The following is a 23,991-nucleotide window of genomic DNA, read 5'->3' as shown; positions in this document are numbered from 1 at the left end:
GGAATTACAGGACATGAGTCGGTAGTGAATTGTTCAGTCAAGAATCAAATCAAAGTTTATTGGTGGTGTACACATATGTGCAGGTGTTCCAGCAGGTGCAGTGAAATACTTATGTTACTAGCTCCCACAATGCAATAGAATGACTCGCAATTACAATACAAATACACAATAATCAAAAATCGAAACAAGAAATCAAGAAATGGCAGAACGAATCCAATTAAAGATCCAGAATAGATATATGAGTGAGCCTGTGTCAGAATGCATAATATAAATATGTGGTGTATACAGACAGTATATTATATGGAAGGAAATGGTATGTACAGTAGTAGGTACAGTTGAAGTCAGAAGTTTACATGCACCTTAGCCAAGTACATTTAATCCTAGTAAAAATGCCCTGTCTTAGGTCAGTTAGGATCACCACTTTATTTTAAGAATGTGAAATGTCAGAATAATAGTAGAGAGAATGATTTATTTCAGCTTTTATTTCTTTCATCACATTCCCAGCGGGTCAGAAGTTTACATATACTCAATTAGTATTTGGTAGCATTGCCTTTAAATTGTTTAACTTGGGTCAAATGTTTCCAGCATGACAATGACCCAAAACACACAGCCAAGGCAACAAAGGAGTGGCTCAAGAAGAAGCACATTAAGGTCCTGGAGTGGCCTAGCCAGTCTCCAGTACCTTAATCCCATAGAAAATCTGTGGAGGGAGTTGAAGGTTCGAGTTGCCAAACGTCAGTCTCGAAACCTTAATGACTTGGAGAAGATCTGCAAAGAGGAGTGGGACAAAATCCCTCCTGAGATGTGTGCAAAATAGCAAAGGGTCTGAATACTTATGTAAATAAGGTATTTCTGTTTTTATGTTTAATAAATTAGCAAAAATGTCTAAAACCCTGTTTTAGCTTTGTCATTGTGGGGTATTGTGTGTAGATTGAGGATACAAAATATATATATATATATATATATATATATATATATATATATATATATATATATATATATATATATATATATATATATATATATATATATATTAGGTTGTAATGTAACAAAATGTGGAAAAAGTGAAGGGGTCTGAATACTTTCCGAATGCACTGTTCACAATCAGTAAACAACTGTATATAAGATGGTGACTAAATACTATGTTTGTCTGCTGTTGGGTTTGTCAGTACACAGTCTGGTAAAAGTGGCCAGTGTGTTGATGCAGTGCTGCTGGGTTCAGGAGGAGTTCAGTAGAACAGCAGATGGACCACAGAGGCGGCTGAGGCTTGTGAGGCTGGGTCCGTATCTGTGTCACTATCTAATGAGCCTGGGGCTCCCAGGCCGCAGAGGAACCGGGAGAACGTTCTGCTCTGCTGAGAGAGAGAGCCTGGGAAGAGTCAGGAAGGACTGTGACCTCCCTCAGTCTCAGTGGGATGTAGAGAGGAGCCGTGCCTTGTGTGCGTGTGTCCTCACTCAGACAGAAACAACATGGCCACCCATCACTCAGACAGAAACAACATGGCCACCCATCACTCAGACAGAAACAACATGGCCACCCATCACTCAGACAGAAACAACATGGCCACCCATCACTCAGACACAAACAACATGGCCACCCATCACTCAGACAGAAACAACATGGCCACCCATCACTCAGACAGAAACAACATGGCCACCCATCACTCAGACACAAACAACATGGCCACCCATCACTCAGACAGAAACAACATGGCCACCCATCACTAAGACAGAAACAACATGGCCACCCATCACATAGACAAAAAACAACATGGCCACCCATCACTCAGACAGAAACAACATGGCCACCCATCACTCAGACACAAACAACATGGCCTCCCATCACTCAGACAGAAACAACATGGCCACCCATCACTCAGACAGAAACAACATGGCCACCCATCACATAGACAAAAAACAACATGGCCACCCATCACTCAGACAGAAACAACATGGCCACCCATCACTCAGACAGAAACAACATGGCCACCCATCACATAGACAGAAACAACATGGCCACCCATCAGACTGGCCCTATCTTTATGATCCATCTCTATTTATTATTGTTGGTATCCAGACCGTCACAGAGGCAGAGATAATAGATAAGTACGTGTGTGTGTCTGTAATCTGATTGTGGTCACGCAGGTGAGCTGTGTGTGACCTTCCAGTCATTGTCCCGTGAGGAGGAAAGTGTGACAAGTGAACACCCGAGATTAAGTGACATGAAACGACTGTGACTTGACTACTGTTTGGAGAGATAAGGAGGGAATGTCAGACTGAAAGAAGATGAGAGAGAGACGGAAAGAGAAAAAGAGAGAGAGAACCACTCTCCTCCTACTCATGTTGTGTTTCTAACTGGTGTTGTTCTGTTAAAGTGTCTGTCCGCAGCCAAAGCAACAACAGCTGTGTGCCTCCAGTACTGTGTGTGACCGTGGAGAACAGGATAACACCTTATGACACATCAATTATTATAGCAAGTGACCGTCGGTCATGTGCAACGCGGGCTAAAAATACTTCTCCTTTTCGTCTCTTTCTCTCCCTCGCTTTCTCCTTTCAAACTTTCAATGCCCTTCTACGGTGACTGTCTTCTGTATGTCTCCCCTTTCATTTATCTTTCTCCCTATTGATTGTTTTCCTGATGGATAGCATTGTCAGGTCTGAAGCCTTTGTCAGAGTTGTCATTTGTTGTCTCTATCTCTTGTCTTGGGCAGGTGACCGAAATACAAGTTCTACGTCTGGGTTGTGTGGAATAGCCGGGAATGACTGAGAGACACACAGAACTAGGTGGGTGAACTCTTTACTCTCTGCGTTACCTCTATTGGGGAGACTGGGCAAGTGGTCAAGGTAACAAAACAAGGGTATGAGGGGGTGAAGTGTAGAGAAGAGATGAAACAAATAACCAAGTGGTCAAGGAGGTAAGGTGTATGTGCTAAGTGTCACTGCGGCCCTTGTGCCACTCACAGACAAAAGAGCTTTCAGCAGCTCAGTGTTGAGAGGGAGTGGTTCGGCAAGCTGAACATGGAAAATATGCGCAGGAGACTCTTTCCCTGGGCTTTCCCTCTCCCTCTCAATCAAACTCAACATACAGCAGGTACATAGTCTCACTACACCTTGGCTGGCTGGAGGGTGTGGGCTATGTGACTATAAATACCATACAAATTATAGAGCCATAAAACTACATGAATAAAAACATCATTAATCACAAGGGCTTGGATTGTCTTTTTAAGAAGGGGTCATTCTTTGGGGGGAGAGTATATGGCTGGTTAACGTGCCATTAAACACAGCAGCAGTAGTGGTGTGTGGGTAAAATAACTGGGGAAGTCTAGCCAGAAAAAAAAGCCGTATTACAACCTAAGTGTTACTTGTGATAATTTCGTTGTTTGCTCTATAACCTGTTAGTTCATATACCTTGCCACCGTTATAGTAAGAAGACACAGTGGCAGAATAAATTCAACCACACCTTTTGTTTCGTCACAAAACCGGAGAGCAACATCTGTCCGGTGAAGTACACAAAGCAAATATTGCATTTAGTAGAAACGAATATCACACCAGGCTCACCAATGAACACCTGCACCAGTGTCTCAGAGTTGCTCTCACACCATTTGTGGCAAAGTTCAAAGTATTCTCAGGAGACAAAGTGTAATTTCTCTCATTGATGCAAGGGCAAGGCCCAGAGTGACATACATGAATATTGCATGGCCCATAGTGGCTTTTTGTGCATACAGATGCTACTTTTTTTAACAACTCGCCTTTGTTCTCCAAAAAAAACCCACTTTATTTAATTTAAATATTATTTAATAATTCAAGGCCCATGTACAATGGTTCACAGTGTACTTTTTGCCTAGACAACTATGCAACCACTTTTGTTCTTCAGCAATGATGATGCACATGTTTACATTCAAAAGAAAGAAGTAATTCATTCAAATGTCTAATTATCTTGTTGAATGTATTTTAATGTACATTTTATACAACAACATGTTTCCTAAGTTGTAGAAGACTATGTTTGTTACTACGCTGTACCACAGTGTTGATAAAGGACGATATCCATCCGGACCTTTGCCACCTAGGAAATGTGTGTCACCTGGACCTTCTCAAATAGTACTGGAGTACCCCTGACAACATTTCAACATCATCAAATCACCCACGCTTAGTCTAATACAGTGATGACTGAAAGATACCAAAAACAACTGTGTCCAATCAACGTTAGCTAAATATGATGTGGCTGTCCATGGTTCTGATTTGTGTGTGCGCGCGTGCAAGTAGAATAAGCATGTTGACTCACCCTACTTGTAGAGAACCGTCAATGCCATTCTTCTCTCTTTCATATTGCCGAAACGATCTATGACTCTGTCATACAGAAGGCTACAGTACATGCTTTTAGTTTCTGTTGTCTTAGGCTACCTGGCTAAAATGCTTGCTCGCTAGCCTAACTTCCATTCATGGAAAATGTTAGCTAGTTAACATTAGCATTCTACATCTAGCTACATATTGAACTTCCATCCTCTCAGGCTAGGGGCACAACAATGTATGAATTAATGGTTGGATCAGAATCGCTGTTGTAATCATTGGCCAGTACTGAGAATTAAGTAAAACCGCAAGTCCAAATCCCTATCTCCATCCATAGTGTATTTAGGAAAGGGACCATTTTTGCTAGCTAGCTAGCCACCATAGGACAACAACACAACCAGATGCAACAATTCAGTAATTTGGAGGCTTTTGATGTGATTGGTGTAAAGCCAAATCCAAACTGGCTTCCCTTGACACTTGTTTTTGGTGCGCCCGGACCATTCACAGTTGAGCTCAACTCTGATTGGCTATTATTTTATATATTTTTTATCAAGGGAGGCCAAATGCATACTGGCTTCCCTTGCATTCAATGCTACGAGCGGCAACAATATCATACTCTTTTTGACCAGACAGCATTACAGATGGGTTACACATCTACAGCGTCTGAGCAAGCTGTTTCGCTTGCTCGGATGCGTTCTCTGGAGCCTCTTGCGAATTGAAGAAAAATTATGAAACACGGAGAGATGAAAGATCAATCAATTATGTTTTTTTAATTTTTGGGGGGGAATGCTTGGCTTCCCTTGGCACCCATGAATACACACCAACGTTAGCCATTCCAGTCAGCGATACTTAGAGTGCATAGACTGCTCTGTGTTTGGTGGAGGGACAGGCTTTATAGCACAGAGGCTCTGGGTAGACTGGGACTACATGTTTGGTAAAGCTGGGGGTGAGTGACTGGAGCTTGGGGGTGGAGACTGGGGAGTGTGGACCGGAGAGTGGCTGTGGAACAGGGCTCTCTCTATGGCACACAGAGTCCCACTGTAACAGCGACTGGACTATGATTGGTGGAGAGAGAGAAGGGCAGGACCCAGGCTGTGCAGTAGGGTAGGGCTCTGTTGCACAGAGATACTGGTGCTAACTATAACCAACAGAGACTAGACTATGTTTGGGAAGCCAAGCGTGACGGATGGTCTTACACGTACTGGGACACAGGGGGCACGGCTGTTTGCCCTCATTGTGATAAAGGGGCAGAGAGTATGTGTCTCACACACACACACACACACACACACACACACACACACACACACACCACACACACACACACACACACACACACACACACACACACACACACACACACACACACGTATGTGATCACTACACACGTTTGTGTCTGGACATGAATTAATGCACCAACAGAAACCCCTTCACGCCTGTCTTTCTGAGCCTCTTTCTCCCTCATTAGGAGTTATTTTGGGCATCAATAGTATTCTTCAGACTCATTGTTAATTTACCACTTGGAGTGTTTTCTAATCTAACCAAATGTTGTTTAATTTATCTGGGTGTTCTAACAAGCCCCAATTACCTCAGTCTTATATTTCGCTGTGTATATTGTTTTTGACAGGTTTGACACAAACCACGTCGTCCGTTGACCAAACTCCTCACTGAACTCTCCCTGCACTCTGGCTGTGCTCAGACATTCCTACATGCGCTCACTGCACACACGCAATTAGCGCTTGTTAGGAAGAGTGTGATATTGTAAACACGCATGCCTTTTTCCCATAATTACAGCTTCTGTGAACCTCAGAGCACACCCAGTCCTGGGCGCCTCGCTCCCATTCCAACTGTGCAGCCAGTCTGCTTTGTCCCTCCATTTTGACCTCTCCTCTCCTACTTTTACTGGACCAATTATATGTTCATCCACAGAGCACCAATCAGGACTCTGCTGTACTTTCATGTTTTATAATAAAACATTTGAACTTTGGATGTTGTCTCAGTTTGCTCGAGCTGTAAACAGAGAAAGAGGTGTCTCTTATTCTGCCCTGGCTCTTGCCCTCTGTCTCCCCCCCATCTCTCTCACTCGCTCTCACTCCCTCTCTTCCTCACTCTCTCTCTCTCCCTCTCTCTCCATCTCTTTCCCTCCCCCTACCTTTCCCTGCTCGTTTTTTTCCTCTTCTCTTTGATCCTATTGTTTTTCCTGTTCCCCCTCTCCTCTCCCTCTCTCCTCTCCCTCTCTCCTCTCCCCTCTAGGCTGGTCAGCCAGTTGATTAGCACCTTGGTCTTGTTCAGCCTAATTGGATGAGGGAGACAGGTGGCGCCAGAGTAACGATCAGCCTCGTTAGCGTGGCGCTCGCTAGCACAGTCTGTGTGATCTCTTTGTTTTACTGTGTGAATGCCCCAGGGAGGGCATGAACTTTTGACACTGCTGTATACCAGGCCGACCCCGCTCGCTCAGACGAGAGCCCCCAGTCCCCCAACAACCCACACTGAGCTCCCGTTATTGTAACGAGTGTTGAGGCTCTTTGTAGAACGCAGCACCGCTACAAACCCCAAACAGCCCAGACAAAACATTCCTCTGTGAATGAACAGGGTTGATTTAGGAGATCCAGGTGTCTGGAAGAGACATTCAGTACAGTATTCTATTCATGCATTTGGATTTAAGTTGAATGTGTACCATGAATGGTATTTTGACCACAGCCGGTCTAGTGTATGGTAGGGTTGTGTTCTGTAATGAATCTGTGATTGTGTGCATTCTTTATAGGGTAAGCATTAGAATAAGCCCCCTCAATAAATGCAGCCTTTACGTCATAATATCTCTCTAGGAGCTGATCCGTCATCAGTATGGTGGAGTAATTCTGACGTTAAGGTAAGATTTGAGTAAGGAAAGCTGATCTGAGAGCAGCGCTGCCTTTCTTTCGATCAGTATCGACACATGCTCCAACGACGCACTTAGCGAACGTTCTCTCAGTGTTACATCTTCGGCCGTTGTAGGACAGATGCATAGTTAAAACACTGGTAAGCCTAAGATCCATCACTATCGGGAAACCGGCCCTGTACTGTAGGTCCAGTGTGTTGTAGGTAGGGTTGTGTCAGTACTGTAGGTCCAGTGTGTTGTAGGTAGGGTTGTGTCAGTACTGTAGGTCCAGTGTGTTGTAGGTAGGGTTGTGTCAGTACTGTCGGTCCAGTGTGTTGTAGGTAGGGTTGTGTCAGTACTGTAGGTCCAGTGTGTTGTAGGTAGGGTTGTGTCAGTACTGTCGGTCCAGTGTGTTGTAGGTAGGGTTGTGTCAGTACTGTAGGTCCAGTGTGTTGTAGGTAGGGTTGTGTCAGTACTGTCGGTCCAGTGTGTTGTAGGTAGGGTTGTGTCAGTACTGTAGGTCCAGTGTGTGGTCGGTACTGTGCTGTTGTGTCAGTACTGTAGGTCCAGTGTTGTTTTGTCAGTACCCGTGCCTCAGACTCGGGGTGTCCACATCACTCGGACACATCCGGGCTAATGCAGCCAGGCAGGTGTGGGGGTCACAGGGGGTTTGTGGGCCAGCATAGTGACCCCTGCTGTCAGCTCAGGTTTGTCTGACCATCAGAGGACCCCCTTAATTAGACCTTTTGGTTTCCGGTGTCCAGTCAGTCCACCCAATGCACTGCAGCCTAGACACTAGGAACGAGCCTTTCATTCAACACTCCTGGTTGACTTGGCAAGGCAGCCAGGGTTTTTCCCCTAGCTCCGTCCCTCATGTTAAGAAAATCTGAGGTCTAACTTTTCCGTTTTAATTTAAAACAACTTGTCTCAGCCACAGTCCAAATATTTATTTATGTTGAGCTCGTCTGGGCCATTTTCTTATGCTAAACGGACTCTCTCTCTCTCTTTGGTTTAAAAAGTGATCCTCCTGTCTTGTACCGTATTCCTGGTGCTCATGCCTCTCCTGTACAGTATTCCTGGTGCTCCAGTCTGTCTTGTACATTATTCCTGGTGCTCCAGTCTGTCTTGTACAGTATTCTTGGTGCTCCAGCCTGTCCTGTACATTATTCCTGGTGCTCCAGCCTGTCTTGTACATTATTCCTGGTGCTCCAGCCTATCCTGTACAGTATTCATGCGCTCCAGCCAAGTTTTCTGTGGCAGGTTTTAGAGCTGGGATTGGGTGTACAGGGAGTGTTGATTGCTTAAGTGCTGCAATGATTCTTTTTTTCTGCAATATTGTTTTACAAGCATGTGGAACAACAGCTCTTCTGTCCCACTGAGTTTCAATCTGTTTCAGTGTTTAATGAAAGGGTTAGTGTGAACTGACAGCTAGGCTGTGGTGTGGCACCTCCAACCTGCACAGTGCACGGCTAAGCTCAGAATCCATTAGCACTGCTTCATATGAGCAACGGTTCACATTCAATATCTTGATCAATGGTGAACACTGTGGCTATTAAATATTTCTTGCTTTCTTAGTCATGAGCAAATGTAACTTTTAATCAACTTTTTTGTGAACGTTCTGCATGTGTAAAGCAGATATAATAGAACTGCTATTCAGCGCTATCACTCTCTTATAAGGCTTCTGTAAATGTGTACTGGTCCCCCTCAGAATGGTCCAGATTTATTTGACCATACCATATGTTTCTCAGTTTTCATTACCCATGACTTTTAGAGATGTCACTCACTCTTACTGGCTTGATGTGAGAAGCCGCCAGGGGAAAATGATCAGGTGTTCATTGATTGAATATGAGCGTGGCTAGAGAGAGGAAACTGAGGTATGACACTGGCAAGCCTGCTGCTGACACAAACAAGGTGGACCTCTCATTGGAAAGACCCAGGATACAGGCAGGCAAGACCAGCCTCTGTGAGCAGAACACACTGACGAATAGAGGGAAAGAGAGACAAATGGAGGGAGAGAGAGAGATTTGTGCTGTTCTTGGCCAGTGCCTGGGGTGGCCTGCGTTGGCCATGGAAAATCACAAGAACCCTTTCTTTCTATGGGGCACCTTCTCTGCAGTGAGAGGCCAAACGGTGAAACTTTTTACAGTTCGATTCAATCCAACTCTAAGGTTGTGTGGTTGTTTTATAACCACAGTGCCCATGGTTGAAACGTGAGGAGCAGGTGTGTTTCAGGTGCACTGTTAAGTAGGTCCAGTGAATAGGCCCCGTACTGCACTAGAATAACAGCCTTTCACTGGCGGTCAGCGTTGTAGCAAGCAGAGATTGAGATTGGGGCCATGTTTGTTTCTCTGAATGGCTTACTGCTTTTTGCACCTATTGTTTGTATTGTTTTTTTCAGTTGCTTGGTAGAGGAGTATCCACTATATAGAAATAATTTGACATTTTAGAGGTCGTTCGAGAGCGCTGAGATAATTTGACATCGCAATCTTTTTTTTTGATTTAGAGTTCTTGCTGTGTCAAATTGTAAAGAAGTCACTTTCTGTGTGTGACATACTGTTCAGTTCAGTCACAACAGACACTGGACTATGCTCCAGGGCCTGACAGAAAGCAACAGTTCATGATTGAGACGAGGCTGGTTGACAGCTCGTTCTGAGGAATGTCAGTATTTGCAGTGACTGGAATCTCACTACTATCAGCCTGATGTGAAATAACTTCCCATTTCCACCTTTCGCTATTCTCTCGCTCTTCCTTCCCTCCGTCTGGGAACAACAAACACATTCATCTTGAACAAATGGGCCAATAAACAAAGGGAAAGCAAATGATAGAAAAATAAGTTATTCTTACATACACGTATTTCAGGGACTTACTGTAAAACACTTTAGACACTTTATTTAGAATATACAATGTACCGTGAAAAATGCACCCTAACACTGTTTTTTTTAAAGAAAGAAAGCCTTACACAGGCCATCTATATTTTCTATGGATGTGTCTGCCTTACATCCTATAAGTACCCGCTAGAAACCGTTGGCGGGCGTTCCCCTTAGCATATGCATCAGATGCATATCAACCTGCAAGGTGCAGCAAACATTGCATAAATAAATATTTTTGGAATATATCCATGTAAAAGTATACAGTGCCTTCGGAAAGTATCCAGACCCCTTGACTTTTTCCACATTTGTTACATTACAGCCTTATTCTTAAATTGTTTAATAGATTTTTCCCCTCATCAATCTACGCACGATACCCCATAATGACAAAGCAAAAATAGGTTTGTAGAAATGTTTGCAAATGTATATTTAAAAAATATATAAAGAATACATTTACATAAGTATTCAGACCCTTTACTCATTACAGCATCGAGTCTTCTTGGGTATGACGCTACAAGCTTGTCACACCTGTATTTGGGGAGTTTCTCCCATTCTTCTCTGCAGATCCTCTCAGGCTCTGACCGGTTGGATGGGGAGTGTTGATGCACAGCTATTTTCAGTTCTCTCCAGAGATGTTCGATTGGGTTCAAGTCCGGGCTCTGGCTGGGCCACTCAAGGACATTCAGAGACTTGTCCCGAAGCCACTCCTGCGTCGTCTTGGCTGTGTGCTTAGGGTTGTTGTCCTGTTAGAAGGTAAACCTTCACCCCAGTCTGAGGTCCTGAGCGCTCTGGAGCAGGTTTTCATCAAGGATCTCTCTGTACTTTGCTCCATTCATATTTGCCTCGATCCTGACTAGTCTCCCAGTCCCTGCCGCTGAAAAACATCCCCACAGCATGATGCTGCCACCACCATGCTTCACCGTAGGGATGGTACTAGGTTTCCTCCAGACTTGACATTTGGCATTCAGGCCAAAGAGTTCCATCTTGGTTTCATCAGACCAGAGAATATTGTTTCTCATGTGCGGGCTGTCATGTGCCTTTTACTGAGGAGTGGCTTCCATCTGGCCACTCTACCATAAAGGCCTGATTGGTGGAGTGCTGCAGAGATGGTTGTCCTTCTGGAAGGTTCTCCCATCTCCACAGAGGAACTCCAGAGCTCTGTCAGCGTGACCATTGGGTTCTTGGTCGCCTCCCTGACCAAGGCACTTCTCTGCCAATTTGCTCAGTTTGGCCAGATGGTTCCAAACTTCTTCCATTTAAGAATGTCTTCTTGGGAACCTTCAATGCTGCAGAAATGTTTTGGTACCCTTCCCTAGATCTGTGTCTCGACACAATCCTGTCTCAGAGCTCTACGGACAATGCCTTTGACCTCTTGGCTTGGTTTTTGCTCTGACATGCACTGTCCACAGTGGGACCTTATATAGACAGGTGTATGCCTTTCCAAATCATGTCCAATCAATTGAATTTACCACAGGTGGACTCCAACAATTGTTTACAGACAGATTATTTCACTTATAATTCACTGTATCACAATTCCAGTGGGTCAGAAGTTTACATACACTAAGTTGACTGTGCCTTGAAGGCCTACCTTCAAACTCAGTGCCTCTTTGCTTGACATCATGGGAAAATCAAAAGAAATCAGCCAAGACCTCAGAAAAAAGGATGAACCAGACCTCCACAAGTCTCGGTCATCCTTGGGAGCAATTTCCAAATGCCTCAAGGTACTACGTTCATCTGTACAAACAATAGTACGCAAGTATAAACACCATGGGACCACGCAGCCATCATACCGCTCAGGAAGGAGACGCGTTCTGTCTCCTAGAGATGAACGTACTTTGTCGTGAAAAGTGAAAATCAATCCCAGAACGACAGCAAAGGACCTTGTGAAGATGCTGGAGGAAACAGGTACAATAGTATCTATATCCACAGTAAAACGTGTCCTATATCGACATAACCTGATAGGCCGCTCAGCAAGGAAGAAGCCACTGCTCCAAACCGCCATAAAAAAGCCAGACTATGGTTTGCAACTGCACATGGGGACAAAGATCGTACTTTTTGGAGAAATGTCCTCTGGTCTGATGAAACGAAAATAGAACTGTTTGGCCATAATGACCATCGTTATGTTTGGAGGAAAAAGGGGGAGGCTTGCAAGCCGAAGAACACCATCCCAACCTTGAAGCACGGGGGTGGCAGCATCATGTTTTGGGGGTGCTTTGCTGCAGGTGGGACTGGTGCACTTGACAAAATAGATTGCATCATGAAGATGTTTTTTACATTTTACCTGTATTTATCTAGGCAAGTCAGTTAAGAACAAATTCTTATTTTCAATGACGGCCTAGGAACAGTGGGTTAACTGCCTGTTCAGGGGCAGAACGACAGATTTGTACCTTGTCAGCTCGGGGATTTGAACTTGCAACCTTTTGGTTACTAGTCCAACGCTCTAACCACTAGGTTACCCTGAAGCAACATCTCAATCAGTCAGGAAGTTAAAGCTTGGTTGCAAATAGGTCTTCCAAATGACCAATGACCCCAAGCATACTTCCAAAGTTGTGGCAAAATGGCTTAAGGACAATAAAGTCAAGGTATTGGAGTGGCCATCACAAAGCCCTGACCTCAATCCTATAGAAAATGTGTGGGCAGAACTGAAAAGTGTGTGCGAGCAAGGAGGCCTACACACCTGACTCAGTTACACCAGCTCTGTCAGGAGGAATGGGCCAAAATTCACCCAACTTATTGTGGAAGCTTGTGGAAGGCTACCCAAAACATTTGAACCAAGTTAAACAATTTAAAGGCAATGCTACCAAATACTAATTGAGTGTATGTAAACTTCTGACCCACTGGGAATGTGATGAAAGAAAAAAAAGCTGAAATAAATCATTCTCTCCACTATTATTGTGACATTTCACATTCTTAAAATAAAGTGGTGATCCTAACTGACCTAAGACAGGGAATTTTTACTAGGATGAAATGTCAGGAATTGTGAAAAGCTGAGATAAATTGTATTTGGCTAAGGTGTATGTAAACTTCTGACTTCAACTACATATATTATATATATATTATATATATTATATATTATATATATATATATATATATATATATAAAAAAAAATGTGAATCACATTATTTTGTGGTGTACCTCCGACGGCATTGCACGTACCCCTGGGGGTATGCGTACCTCAGTTTGGGAATACCTGATCTAGGCTATAAGAAAAAAACAAAAAGCCACTAGTTCAAGTCCATCACAAAGAAGTCCATTATAATTTCATTATGGAAATAAGAAAATGTATTTAAAAGAAAACAGAATAGCATATTTTAAGTTTATTATGTTACTAGTCTTTTTCTTAGTAGGCAGAACAGTGCTTCCCCGCAAGTGGTCATGTGCTGAATTCATGGACAGCGCAGATATTCCTGTAAAAAGTGAAAATTTGATAGAGCTTTATATCTTTTGAATTTTGAGATTTATTTGACAAGGTAAGTGTCATAGAAACGGCAGAATATGATCTTTCGGAAATCAAAAGGTTTTACCTGAATGTGACTCTGAAAGAGGATTTGATATAGTGATGCTCCTTTCCCTGCATTTGTCAATTACAAGATGCGCCCATCTCTTCTTGTACAATTTGACAACTGTTCTTATTATGTGTGATACTGTTTTGGTGGGCCAGTTGCGCAGGCTGACTTACATTTTTTGTTTCCCTTTGCATTATTCTAAAGGCCTACTGCAACACAGCATGTTTTCATTTCCCTTCCAATACATTTGATTAGTAATAGAGTTACAGTAAATAAAACAGTCCCGTAACAGCTTCTTTTTACAAAGTAAAATGTGAAAGAGAACGGTATCAACTCACAAGGCGCGCGGTCAAAATAACATAAGCTCCAACGCTGATAAATAGGCATAACACAAACTCACCATTACACTATTGTCTTTCTAAATGAAATCAACCTCTTCACCCTCCTTATCATGCAGTTAGGCTAATTTAAATTCAATTGTGAAGTAAGGTGCACAATTATCACCCATCCATCCATTTGTCATTCATTCAGTGAGGAGAGAGAGATGCATTAACGCCTGGCTGGGTACCAACATCCTACAGCACATTGTCTTGCAGGTTAAGTTAGGAGTAGGTGTGAAAAAAACTGGTAAAAATGCTCTAAATACTTCTCTGTGGTTTCAAAATTCGGACAAATTAGCAATGTAAAGTACAAACAGGAAAAGTCAGGGAAGCAGCAGGACAAAGCTTTTTTGGGGATTGATTTATTTTATTTATCAAATCAAACGTCAGTGGCCGTTGGCCTATGGTGGTTCTAGTGTTAACCAATCAGGAATATTTAAGTAATACACTAAGTGTCTGTGTAGTAAAAGTAGCCTGAGACGTAGTCATGTCATAATTCACAGTAGACTAGGGCCAAGGTGTTTTACAGCTGCAGGGAGGATCGCCATCTTACACTACTGTCTACAGAAACCCTATGAGAGCATGACTCACTGTAGTGTCTTGCCCAGCCTCTTCCCCTGGGCTGTAGAGGAAATCTGTCTCCTCACCCAACATAGTGTATGATTCATTTTTTATAAATGCTGACCAAACTGTAATTATTTAAGTCATTGTTTTAGCCACAGAGCAATTACACGGATGAATACAAAGAAAAACTGCAATTTCTTCCTCCAAGTCTCATGGCTTTCTTTTGGTGGGGCTGTGTAACCCATTCCATACCAGTGAAGGACCAATGACACACAACTCCAATAGCAGTTACTACATTATCTAATACCGGGGTTTACCTTCCTGGATTGTTGAAAAGTGTCTGAAATGACGTCCTACATCATCTAGCTTTGAACACCTTTAATGAATACTTCTTCAGTTGTGAAATAATAGCCCTGTTTGTTTTCTCAGTGTCTTGTATTGGAAACATGCAGTAACGTAAGCTTTGTGTAGTGAGGGAAGAGGGAACTTTGCCTGGCCAGGATCATTGTGTGTGCAGGTGAGATGTTTATGAGCACCAACCAACATCATGACGTTTATACAGCTTAGTGTAGGACTGCAGGCATTCAGCTCACAGGAACAGTTTGGGCCTGGGCCCCTGTCTGTCAGTCAGTCAACGCCCACTACACATTCCACTTACTTATAAATGATGCATCTGCATGGAAGTCTTAACGCAATTATGCAATAAACTGACACATGGATCATACACCAGGTATCATCACTTCATTTAGACCAGAGAGATCTTCATATTTTGAGCTTTGGCTCATAAATGAATCACTCTGTCATTATTGACTTGCATTGTGAACATTTGCACGTAGATGTATCTTCTAACTGATACTTAAATGATACAGGACATGGTAGTTTACATTTAGCATAATTGCCTTCCCAAAACCAGTTTCTTGAATTGTATTTGACGTTGACGTTGCTGTCCTTCTGTATACTAAGACCTTGTTTCTCGTTCCCTTTGTGTTTTCAACTCAATTGTGTTTATCTTTCATAATGGGTAAAGGCAGAATCTCAGAATTAAGTCCAGCTAACATTGTTATCTTGTTAAATGGGTTTGTGGAGGAGCCTTATCCCTTCTCATCTGCAGCAATATAAATGATTGTGAGCCTGTGCTTTCAGCAGCTCCCCATGTCTTCCCTCCCTCACAGAGAGAGAGAGAGCCTTGCTGTGACAGTCTTTTACTTTTCTTGAATAAAGTTTTTCTTTTCTTTCTTCTCACTCAGCATTCTTCGGGACTTCAAAGCTGGAATCGGAGCAGAATCTCTGAGCTGTCCCATTGTGTGGCTCTTGCATATTCATAAGGCTCTTTCTTTCTTCTCATTCTGGATGAGACTCTGCTAGAGAGGAGAGCTGTGGGCTAGAGAGAATGCAGCAGCTCCTCTGGACTCTCCAAGGAACCAAACCACTGAGTATGTGCATGGAGGGGTCACATTCAAATGGGATTCACACGTAGTGATTTATAGTGTTGGGCCATACGCTGATGCTGCTGCTTCTGTCATGGCTATTGTGTTGAATTGCCAAAGCAGGTGGATACGTTTTATAACAAAAATGTAACAGTATTGGTTTGCTGTGTAACAAACGTATTCCACAAACCTGGCTACCACATTTAATTGTCCTTATTTTGCCTGCCAGCTAACTGACAAGATAGTTAATGGCTAATATCTCTATAGAGAAACCAGGAGTCTGTGTGAGGGAGGGAGGTGGGAGCTGGCTCACAATAAGGAAGATGTCAGTGTTCTCAATGTGAAATGAGGATGAAGTTGATGAGCGCTCCACAGAGGGAGGAAGTACGTCTCACTGTCTGGCCCAGGGATGAACGTGATGTCACGCTCCTCTCTATCCCTGCACCCTGATTGCGCTCCCTGCTCCAGGCAGCTGTGTTGCCACGGTAATAAATGGCCCTCTAGCCAAGATTCTCTGACATCAGGTTTAACCGCTGCGCTCTCTCCATTTCTCACAGAGCCTGGGGTCAGTGTGGCCGTCGGCGGAACATTGCTCATGACAGGCATACCTTCGCTGGCCCATTGTAATTCCATCATCTGTGTTGTTGTCACAGCTTTTTGTTTCACATCTTAGTGGTGAGGTTTCTGTGGTTATTCTTCACCATTCCTCTTGCAGTATGATGAAAGGTGTTTTGCCTCAACGTTTTCCTTTTCATGCCACATTACTGCTAATATATATATTTTTTACAAGTGTTCTCTAAGAACATATTTGTGGGTGGTAGTGATAACCAACAAAGACACCAAGTACCAGCCAAATGAGTCATGCTGTTGTATGCAGGTGCTTTGCACGTCCAAACAAACACAGCTAATAGCAGTGTGGTTTTCTGAAACCGTCAAGGTGCTGACTGATTGTTCTTCTTAAGACGTCCGCATGCTTCGGGCCCCACCAGCCGAAACCGTTTTGGAAGAGTTTGTGCATATATTATGATGATGATATTTTGTGACGTTTTTTGATGATGTTGGACTTTGTTGAGGGTTTTTTTTCGCCGTTCAGGGACACACATTTTTTTCTCGAGGCCAGCCGATATTCGGGAGCCGAAGTCTACGCCCCTTCGTCCGTGATTGGTCAACTGTAGGGATTCTTCAATAAAGTCTTTGCTGTCATTCAGTGAGAGAAGACTCATTTTCATGAAATACTGCACCAAACATCTTAGTTAGATGTAAAATGTATCTCCTCAGCAAAAATGTCAAAATGAATGACATATTTCTTGAGTTATCTTAGATTAATTTTGACTATTTTGAGGAAGTGTATACTGGCTACAGCGTCCCAAAATGGACAAACAGTGCTGTTTTTTTCGAGTTTTTACACTCATTCGGTTCGCCTAGCCGACTTCGGCTAGCTGTCAACTGAACTGAATCATGCTGACGCCTTTAGGAAACCTTAGCAACAGACGGGGCTGTATGTAACAAGACTTGAAAAGTAGATCTGCGGTTTGGAGCTCAAAGGAGGAATCAAGGCGACTTTTGGCTTAGTGAAAGGCGGGAAGGATAGAAAGGGTTAATTTAACCACATTTCAATCCCCCCCCCCCCCCCTGCTAGCCCACCCCCCACTTCCACAACCCCTTTATCTGCCTGACCAGACCCCCACCAACCATCCCCACCAGCTGTGCCCCCCCCCCCCCCCCCCCCCATCTCTCTAGGTCTTCGCGGCTGCTTGAGCAGGACAGGGGGAAACCATGCTGGGCGTTTGATGCAGCTCCGAGGGGGTGTGTGAGATGCGCTGACCCGTTCACATCTCTCCTCATGCACTCATGCTCCAGGGAAGGTAGACTTATCACATTTAATCCAGAGCACGGTGCAAATCAGGAGTGACAGACAGACATACAGCCTTCCAGGGAAAGAGCCCCAGACTATAGACCCTGTCTACTGGCCTCTTGTCCTGTCTCCTATCCTGGCTGGGAGAGAAGTGGATTCAGGGTGCTGGTCCTTATGGAGGCACAACAGGTGTGGAAGAACAGGATCCCATTTGGTTGGTTGTTTATTTCCACTTTCACATTGTTGATTTTCCTTTAACCACTAATTGGCCGTTGTTATTGTCTTTATTTGGGTGACCCCTCACCCCACCATTTGGGCCATTCATTTCTTTTCTTTTTTGGGTAAACACGCGCCCTCCACCAAATCACGCTTTAGAATGGCATCGTATGGCATTCTGTCCTGTTGCACCATCACATCACCGCTAACTGTTTTGAGGGGCACTCTAGCAAACTTGATGTAATCTTGGTAATAGCTAGACTAATCCTCTTAAGGTTGTAACCCACAGAAAGTCTTGTGCTGCCTGATGGAATTTGGCCAAATTGGGAGGTTGTGTGTGTTCGGGTGGATTAGTGAGAGAGAGGAGGCGTGTTGCTGCCCGGAGGTGTGGGCGGTAATCACCTGACGTGTGAAGAGCTTTTGTGAGTAAGTGAGTATGTATGAATGTGTGTGTGTGTGTGTGTGTGTGTGTGTGTGTGTGTGTGTGTGTGTGTGTGTGTGTGTGTGTGTGTGTGTGTGTGTGTGTGTGTGTGTGTGTGTGTGTGTGTGTGTGTGTGTGTGTGTGTGTGTGTGTGTGTGTGTGTGTGTGTGGTGTGTGTGTGGCTGGCCGGCCACGTGTGTTTCTTTCACACTTTGCATTCTGCTCTGTAACTGGTCTATGATGAGCTGTCACACAAGCAGGAGGGCAATTACTGTCCTAAACCTCAGAGATTTGTAGAGATTAGGCTTGGGCGGTAAAGAGTTCAATTCCAAAATCAAGATCCCTGCTGCCTAAATTTGTTTTGTGTGTAAATGTTATAGTTTTTTTAAATGTTTTTTTTTTGTTTGGAAAGATATAGCGCCCCTTGTGTGCACTGCCGGTAATACCGTATACCCCCGTATGATACAGGAACAGCATGATGGTATGTCAATCTGGATATGGACCAACCAGAGTAGAGATTCATCCATCTGCACTTCCCACAGTGGATGAAGTAGCGACAACACATTACTTTGAATCATGCTCGTGGATGAGTTCTGGCAACCAGACTTCTCTAATGCACATCTATGAGGAACAATCTTACTTCCCTCTCATCCTCTCTCTCTCTCTGTGTGTGTGTGTGTGTGTGTGTGTGTGTGTGTGTGTGTGTGTGTGTGTGTGTGTGTGTGTGGGGGGGGGGGGCTGGCCCTGCCAATGTCTTCCTTTTTGAGCGGCGAGTGTATGTGTTCATATGTGTGTGTGTGTGTGGGGTCCAGGCAGGCTCAGCTGTTCTTTTGTTGTTCGCCCCACGAGGTGTTCAGAGAAAAGGCTGACCAAACAGCAGAGCAACTGAGTAACACCCTCCTTCCCTCCTCCTCTCCATCTCTCTCTCTCTCTCTCTCTCTCTATCTCTCAGGCTGTCACTGTGTAGCGCTGGAGGCTGCTGGGTGGCTGTGTGTGGTGGGGAGTTCCTGAGATCGCAGAGAAGAGAGAGGGGGACTAGCACTTACTCACGAAGAGGCACACACTCGCACACACACACCTTCTCAGTGTAGCGCCGGGTGCAGCCGTGGTGCCAGCTAGCGTCTCAGGGATTTTGCGTGCGGTTGTACAGTACATCAGGATGATGGTGGTGTGGTTGCCGTGGGGATGGGCATGGAGGACTGTACTGCTGGTGACTGGACTGGCTTCACTGAGCCCGGGGACTAATGGTGAGTAGCTTAATACTGGACTATATCTCTCTCTGTACTACGGGACTCTGTCCATCTTTCTCTGTTGATGGACTCTGGGACTGATTTCGAAGAAACTTCAGCATGGTCTATATTTAATTAGATTTTAGTACTGTATCTGATTGTCTGCTGGTGGTTTTCACAAATGATATATCAAAACGCATATTTGTTGTGCTGCCAAGACTTTATATAGTATATCTAATGCTTAGAGCAGGGTTTCTTAAACTATGTGTCTGGACCCAAAGTAGGCTCTGGGCATGTGAAAGGTGGGTTTTGAGCTGAAAACCGCCCCGATAAACCAATATATTCTCTATCTTCTTCTGTTCATCTACCTGGGTCGTTAATAACTTATCCTCTTTTTGTGATGCTTACCTAGCCTAGTGGCTGAGTACTGTAGTTTTAGTCACTTTGAGCAAAGGCTCAAACTGCAGGCAGGTTTACTGCGTGTATTGTTGGGGTGAGGAGCAGAGACTCACTGGGAGGTTGGTGGTGGGTCTATTTTTTGCCCAGCGGTATTTATGATGGGGCAAAGCTATTATGATCTCCACCGGGTCTAGCATGTGAGCAGTCATCTGCCCCGTCCCTCGTCCCCCGTCCTGCCCCCTCCCCCTCCCCCTCCCTCTGCTCATGTTTTGAATTGTTTTAAGATGGACAGCCAGTTGTCATTTACAATGAATGGCGACAGTGTCATGGTGTCCCATAAGCTTTGTGATGGACTGCAGGGGATCCACGGCTGGAGGCTCGGCTGGGGAAGATTCCTCTCTTTATCATCTGCCCTGTTTCAAAGGCTCTCAACTGAGAGAAAGAGATTGATTATGTGGAGTTAATCATGGATGTTTGCACCGAGCAACAAGTGTCAATCATTTTAAGAAAACCTAGTTTACATATGCATAAACTTCCATTATACTATAGCTGGTATCTTTTGTATGGGAAGGTCTTGTTTTATTTAGCCATAACTGCTGTTGTTTTTCCATTTTCCATGGTGTTTGATTTTGAGACAGGTTTGACCTGTGCAGAAGTGCTCAGTTGTCACACACTTGTTAGGAACACAGTTGGGCGACAAGCTGTAAAACTAATCTCCCACTCCCAGAGGAACACATACACACGCACGCACCCCCCTCACCTCTAAAATAGCTGTGACTATCTTGGTTCATTGAGTTTGTCTTTGGGGTAAATGTATTTGAATTCAATCACTTTTTGACAGAACCCCTTTCGATTTGAACGAAACCTTCCATACATATTTTCCCATTAAAGAAGGGATCAGAAAATAATTTTTGGACCTGAATGCCAAAACATTCAACAGTTGACCGATTTTGCGTACCTCACCATACCATGAGACATCCATGTCTTCATCACTGGAGAAGATAAATGGTTGAAATTGATATAATTTATAAGCGTACAAACAGGTTTGTGAAACTATTTTATTATAGATAAATTACTAAAGTGTCAAATGTAAATCATCATTAAAAAAAATATGAACCTTTAACGTCAATTATTTATTTAAAAGCTCATAAACTCAAATTTGTTGTAGCTTAGAATCTATTTTACATTGTGTAAGGCTTTTGTGTTATGCTCGCCATTGGTTGAAACAACATGCTCTTGAATACAGGGTGGGTAAATGTATTAACATTTTTACAGTGCTGTGAAAAAGTATTTCTGATTTTCTCTATTTTTGCATATTTTTGATAGTGAATGTTATTAGATCTTCAACCAAAACCCAGTATTAGATAGGGAACCTGAGTTTACAAATGACCCCAAAAAATGATACAGTCTCTCCCATTATTCCTGGCGAAAACCAAAGAATGCATTCCACAGTGAGAACCTTATACCAACAGTCCACCATGGTGGTGGTAGTGTGATGGTTTGGGGATGCTTTGCTGCCTCAGGACCTGGACGACTTGCCTTAATAGAAGGAACCATTAATTCTGCTCTGTATCCGAGAATTTTACAGGAGAATGTCAGGCCATCCGTCTGTATGCTGAAGCTTGAAGCGCAGTTGTGTCATGCAGCAAGACAATGATCCAAAATACACAATCAAGTCTACATGAAAATGGCTAAAAAGCAACACATTTGAAGTTTTGGAATGGTCTAGTCAAAGTCCAGACCTAATCCCAATTGAGATGTTGTGGCAGGACTTGAAATGAGCAGTTCATGCTTGAAAACCCACAAAATGTGTTGAGTTAAAGCAGTTCTGCATGGACGAGTGGGCCAAAATGTATCCACGGCAGCGTGAGAGACTGATCAACAACTAAAGGAAGCGTTTGGTTGGAGAAATTGCAGCTAAAGGTGGAACAACCAGTTATTGAATGTACGGGGGCAATTACTTTTTCACACAGGGGCGTTGGGTGTTGCATAACTTTGTTTATTAAATAAATGAAATAAGTATGTAATTGTCGTGTTATTTGTTCACTCAGGTTCCCTTTATCTAATATTAGGTTTTGGTTGAAGATCTGATAACATTCATTATAAAACATATGTGTTGTCTTGCCTAGTGCTTAGGGTCGTTGTCCTGTTGGAAGGTGAACCTTTGCCCCAGTCTGAGGTCCTGAGTGCTCTGGAGCAGGTTTTCATCAAGGATCTCTCTGTACTTTGCTCCGTTCATCATTCCCTCGATCCTGACTAGTCTCCCAGTCCCTGCCACTAAAAAACATCCCCACAGCACGATGCTGCTACCAGCATGCTTCACCGTAGGGATGGTGCCAGGTTTCCTCCAGATGTGACGCTTGGTATTCAGGTCAAAGACCTCAATCTTGGTTTCATCAGACCAGAGAATCTTGTTTCTCATGGTCTGAGAGTCCTTTAGGTGCCTTTTGGCAAACTCCAAGTGGTCTGTCATGTGCCTTTTACTGATGAGTGGCTTCTGTCTGGCCACTCTACCATAAAGGCCTGATTGGTGGAGTGTTGCAGAGATGGTTGTCCTTCTGGAGGGTTCTCCCATCTCCACAGAGGAACTCTGGAGCTCTGTCAGAGTGACCATCGAGCTCTTGGTCACCTCCCTGATCAAGGCCCTCTTCCCCTGATTGCTCAGTTTGGCTGGGCGGCCAGCTCTAGGAAGAGTATTGGTGGTTCCAAACTTCTTCCATTTAAGAATGATGGAGACCACTGTGTTCTTGGACCTTCAATGCTGCAAAAAAAATGTGGTACCCTTCCACAGATTTGTGCCTCAATACAATTGTCTCGGAACTCTACGGACAATTCCTTCTACCTCATTGCTTGGTCTTTGCTCTGACATGCATTGTCAACTGTGGGACCTTTGACAGGTGTGTGCCTTTCCAAATCATGTCCAATCAATTGAATTAACCATAGGCAGACTCCAGTCAAGTTGTAGCAACATCTCAAGGGTGATCAATGGAAACAGGATGCATCTGAACTCAATTTCGAGTCTCATAGCAAAGGGTCTGAATACTTATGTAAATATTTGTTTTTTATTTTTTAAACATTTCTAAAACATTTCACAAACATTTCCAAAAACCTCTTCACTTTGTCATTATGGGGTATTGTGTGTAGATTGATGAGGAACATTTTTATTTATTCAATTATAGAATAAGGCTGTAGGGTAACAAAATATGGAAAAGGTCAAGGGGTCTGAATACTTTCCGAATGTACTGTATTTTTTATATGTCTTTTTACCTAACGCAGTGCTTGATTTGGGCATGAACTCACTGGAACTGAGTACCGGCACCTCAAATGTTCTTCTGCTTGAGTCCCTGCACCTTCTATAGAATATTAGCTAAAAAGTATTGAGGAGTTCCTGCATTTAAATATAAATGGCACCAAAAATGAGTACCGGCACCTATTTCAGTCCAAGTCAAGCACTGGCCTAAACATGCATACACAATCAGATAGAATTTATAGCAAGCAGTAGGGATGAGGTGAGAAAACGACAGGGATATATTTTGACAATAAAAATAATCCTTTTTTTTTCAGATGCCTTTTAGGACACTCAAGGACATCTTACATTGATTTCATGTACAGAACTAGATTTTATTTAATTTAGGCCTATGAAATGAATTTTAATTATGCTTGATTGTTTACCAGGAAAAAAGTATAACATTTATTTTTTTTAAAACCCCAACAACAATCAGTTTATCAATTTCATAATAATGTGCGGATTCTGGCATGTGTCACTTCGCACTGATACCATCTGCAGTAAACAGTAGCTATCCTACACTGTGTAGGCCACTCACCATTAGCTAGCTAGCTAAGACTCACTAGTCAACTTAACTAGGAAAAACAAGGAAAATGGCCAAACAAAGCTCACTGTTCAATTTTTTCAAGCGACCGTGTATAGGAGAGGATTTTGAACCATTTGCTAAGTAATTTGATATCAGTGATTTTGCCATGAAGG

At 43.4% G+C, this 23,991-nt stretch overlaps 1 protein-coding gene across 1 annotated transcript in view; it reads left to right on the top strand.

Moving 5' to 3' along the window:
- The window catches only part of bmpr1bb (bone morphogenetic protein receptor type 1Bb), a 111,670-nt gene that overhangs the window by 59,429 nt on the left and 28,250 nt on the right, over window positions 1–23,991 (top strand). Inside the window, exons 3-4 of the mRNA XM_014130059.3 lie at window positions 2,712–2,784; window positions 19,331–19,625. Coding sequence (XP_013985534.1) covers window positions 19,538–19,625 — 88 coding nt within the window. The 5' untranslated portion in view covers window positions 2,712–2,784; window positions 19,331–19,537. The remainder of the gene's footprint in view (window positions 1–2,711; window positions 2,785–19,330; window positions 19,626–23,991) is intronic.

This window comes from Salmo salar, chromosome 01 (genome assembly GCF_965601325.2).
Source record: "Salmo salar chromosome 01, fSalSal1, whole genome shotgun sequence".
Taxonomy (NCBI): domain Eukaryota; kingdom Metazoa; phylum Chordata; class Actinopteri; order Salmoniformes; family Salmonidae; genus Salmo; species Salmo salar.
Note: the sequence above shows the minus strand (reverse complement) of the source record. Positions and strands in the feature narration are given on the sequence as shown.